The sequence below is a fragment of the Galeopterus variegatus genome, unplaced genomic scaffold (assembly GCF_000696425.1).
Source record: "Galeopterus variegatus unplaced genomic scaffold, G_variegatus-3.0.2 Scaffold3326, whole genome shotgun sequence".
NCBI lineage: Eukaryota > Metazoa > Chordata > Mammalia > Dermoptera > Cynocephalidae > Galeopterus > Galeopterus variegatus.
The window spans coordinates 175,577-177,596 of NW_007729437.1; the positions used below are offsets into that span (position 1 = coordinate 175,577).

General features: G+C 33.8%; 1 protein-coding gene across 1 annotated transcript in view; it reads left to right on the forward strand.

Moving 5' to 3' along the window:
- The window catches only part of MMP13 (matrix metallopeptidase 13 (collagenase 3)), a 15,392-nt gene that overhangs the window by 2,935 nt on the left and 10,437 nt on the right, over positions 1-2,020 (forward strand). The window contains exons 2-3 of the mRNA XM_008584638.1: positions 205-353; positions 530-655. Of these exons, the coding sequence (XP_008582860.1) occupies positions 205-353; positions 530-655 (275 nt within the window). The remainder of the gene's footprint in view (positions 1-204; positions 354-529; positions 656-2,020) is intronic.

The following is a 2,020-nucleotide window of genomic DNA, read 5'->3' on the forward strand; positions in this document are numbered from 1 at the left end:
TATGTGGGATCCGAACCCTCGGGCAGGAGCGCCACCGCGCTTCCCAAGCGGCACACTTATCTAGTGCGCCACCGGGCCGGCCCTCTAGTAGAACTTTTTAAAAAGTCATTGCGTTTTGTGTTGAAAAGAAATATTCCAAGAAAATATATTCTAAAATAGCTCTTATCTCTCAAAAACTTAATTGGAACTTTCTCTATTGAATAGAATTGTGAACTATACCCCTGATATGTCTCATTCTGAAGTTGAAAAGGCATTCAAAAAAGCCTTCAAAGTGTGGTCCGATGTGACACCTCTGAATTTTACCAGACTTCACGATGACGTTGCTGATATCATGATCTCTTTTGGAACTAAAGGTAATGATGCAGAATCATTTCTGAAACATTTTATATTATAATTCTTAATTGTTCCCTTTTTATTCCTTCTTTCAGTCATTCATTACTTTTTACAACTTTCAACAAAAATCCATCAGACACCAGTGCTAGATACCACTGGGTATAACGAGAGTTTTAACTCTTGCTTTTGTGTGTAGAGCATGGTGACTTCTACCCATTTGATGGGCCCTCTGGTCTGCTGGCTCATGCTTTTCCTCCTGGACCAAATTATGGAGGAGATGCCCATTTTGACGATGATGAGACCTGGACAAGTAGTTCCAAAGGTAATATTTCTTATAAAGATAGAAAAATAATAGATTATATTAGATTAATGAATTAATATATTAGATTATATTAATTAATATATTATAATAATCTAAATGTAGATTATATTAGACAGTGAACTCCCTGTTACAAAGTTAAGAAGCATAATAGTGAATTATATTTGACATTTGGTTGTATTTTCTAAAAAAAAGTTTATCTTACACTTGCTAGTGTGTCTATAAGTGGCATTTCTACAAATCAATGTTAAACTTGAAAAATGAACAAAATCTACTTGATTTATCATTGTGGCTTGAGGGATACTAACTAACTTTGAAGTAGGACTAAAATGTCTTGCATGTCAGCCAAAGTGTTGTTACTGTGGATTATCTTTTGACATGTTGGGGAAGTACAGTTCATTATAAATATACATCTAAAAACGGTTAGGGCTGGATCTATGGGTTATAAATGAATTGGATGTGAATTGAAATAGCTTTTCTTGGGGTAGAAATAGTAAAGGCATAAATTCTGGCAAATTTCTCCTCCCCATTATATGAGTTACTTCTTTCAGACTTGTCTATATCACTCATTTCATAAATATCACTCTGAGAAATCAAGATGCTGTCTTACTCTAAACAGCCTGAGACAGACAAGATGACGGTTGTATTTACAACAGCAAAATAAAACTGCATGTTGAATGAATTCAGTTAGTTAGTAGCGGGATCTTCAAGGCTCAAAATAATTGGGAATGTTAGTTTAGGAAGAAAAGCCACAGATTGCTGCAACTAAGGCTTAACTTTGGAGCTGTTCTGATCCCTGGTTATGACAACTAGAAGTAGTCTTCATAGACAGTTGACTTTATTATTCATTTTAACAAAAAGGATTAATTTTCCAAAGAGTAAAATTGAGCCTTAAATAATCAATGCCTCCCATATGTCTTTGGAAGGAAAGGTGATAATTTACATATTTATGTTTTGGATATTTCACAGGTAAGGATGGCTTTAGGAAGAAAAAATTACATCTATTATTATTAAGATGGAGTCACAGTAAGCTTCAGAGGATTTAGGTTCCTGCATAAATTCTGAGTTGGAAATATTTAATAAAAATAAATGAAAATATCCACAAACAAATCCGGATTAATTTTTCAGCCAAAAGCCAGAATAGTATCCATTGCTAGTCATTTCAATGAAGAAGTAGTTATCCTTCAGAGTTTGTGATCTCTGATTGCCCTGCAAGATCATTTTCTTCATGCACAGGTTATGATAGCAAAGGGTACTCAAGGTCAAACTGAAACCACAAACTCCATCTTTTATGCAGAAGTAACAATGATCCCTATTGCTTTATACATCTTATTTTTCCTTTTTTTTTTTTTTTTTTTTTTTTTTTTT